Source organism: Procambarus clarkii, chromosome 13 (assembly GCF_040958095.1).
Source record: "Procambarus clarkii isolate CNS0578487 chromosome 13, FALCON_Pclarkii_2.0, whole genome shotgun sequence".
Taxonomy (NCBI): domain Eukaryota; kingdom Metazoa; phylum Arthropoda; class Malacostraca; order Decapoda; family Cambaridae; genus Procambarus; species Procambarus clarkii.
Window position 1 is genome coordinate 34,583,519 of NC_091162.1, and position 1,658 is coordinate 34,585,176.

Genomic DNA, 1,658 nt, shown 5'->3' on the forward strand with positions numbered 1-1,658 from the left:
TTAGTTACTACCTACAGTTAGCAAACTGGGGATATTTAGCTATAATTTCAGGTAGATCATTTTGAATTAAATATTTACACATCGTTGGAACATTGGTTATATTATTGTCTCTGAATTCACATATCTTTTCGCACCCCATCACATAGTGACAGAGGGTGTGCGAATAAATTTGTAGACATAGTATACATTTGGTCAGGTCTACATCAGTAAACAATGAGAATTCCCATTGATACTTGTATCCGAGTCTAAGCCAAGCAGTAGTAACATCTAGAAGCCTGCTGATTTTATTGGATGATCTATAGATGTGTGGCTCGTCTTGCATGATAGTACAGGTATGATGATAGATGGAATTACTGGTGTTGATGAGTTAGTATAAATGGGGTTTAGTCAGAGTGGGAAAATGTTGGAAGTGGAGTACCTCAAGGCTCTGTCCTGGGGCCTCTGTTATTCATAATACATATAAATGATTTAGACTCAGGTTTGAACAGCAATATTTGCAAATTTGCCGATGATACAAAAGTTGGGAGGGAAATAAACACGGAAAAAGATTCTATATCACTTCAAGACAATCTAAATAAGATTTTGAAATGGTCAAAAGAATTGCAGATGCAGGTTATTGCTGACAAATGTAAGTTTTGTGGCTAGATAATGATGATAGAATTACAGGATACGAACTAGATGGTGTTGAGATTGTGAAGTCGGATTGCGAAAGGGATCTGAGAGTTACGATTAATAAGAATTTAAAACCAAAAAATTAATGCATATATATTCGTAATAAGGCTAATAGGACACTGAGAATTATTAATCGATTTAGTAATTAAATAAAATTTGTTATACCATTTGGAATATTAAACAAGGAATTAGCTCATCAGATTTCAATGCAATTTTATTATTATTTAAATAATTATGAAGAACAAATACATTTAAAATTTTGCTTTATTTTTGCTAATATAGATCAGTAATATCAGTAAATTTGAGTTTTCCATACTGACAGGTTCTCTTGTTCTTGCTTGGTTTATGAGGAGGATCTAACTTTCATAAATAAACAAAACAATAAAATACCTTTAGATCTTTACCTTTCATGGTGAAGCATATTTCTAAAACAAAATGTAACAAATGCCTTTGGAGGACATCCAACTGACAAGAAGATTGAATAATATTTTTATAATAAAACTATATTTCAAAATTGTATATTTTATTAAAAGTAAGTTAATGTATTAATGCCTCATTATCCTTCAGCATTCTCTGAATCAGCTGTCACACTCAAAGTGTTTAATCTACCACCTGAATGCATTCTCTTGTGCTTCTTCATACTTCCAAGGTAACTGAATCTCTTCCCACATTCTGGGCACTCATGTGGTTTGTCACCCGAATGCACAAACATGTGCCGAATTACAGTTTTATAGTCTCTAAATTTTTTGCCACACTCAGCACATTCGAAAGGTCTTTCATTCGAGTGGACCATCCTGTGAGTCTTCATACTTGCAAGCTTACTGAATCTCTTCTCACACTCTGGACACTTATGAGGTTTGTCACCAGAATGCACTAACATGTGCTTTATTATGGTTCTACGGTCTTTAAACTTTTTGCCACACTCAGCACATTTGAAAGGTCTTTCATCCGAATGGACCATTCTGTGAGCCTTCATATATGCAAGA

At 33.8% G+C, this 1,658-nt stretch overlaps 1 protein-coding gene across 1 annotated transcript in view; it reads right to left on the minus strand.

Moving 5' to 3' along the window:
* Window positions 1–1,228: 1,228 nt before the first annotated feature.
* Window positions 1,229–1,658, minus strand: part of LOC138364452 (zinc finger protein 85-like) — a 1,146-nt gene continuing 716 nt past the window's right edge. The window contains exon 1 of the mRNA XM_069324088.1: window positions 1,229–1,658. This exon is cut by the window's right edge and continues 716 nt beyond it. Coding sequence (XP_069180189.1) covers window positions 1,229–1,658 — 430 coding nt within the window.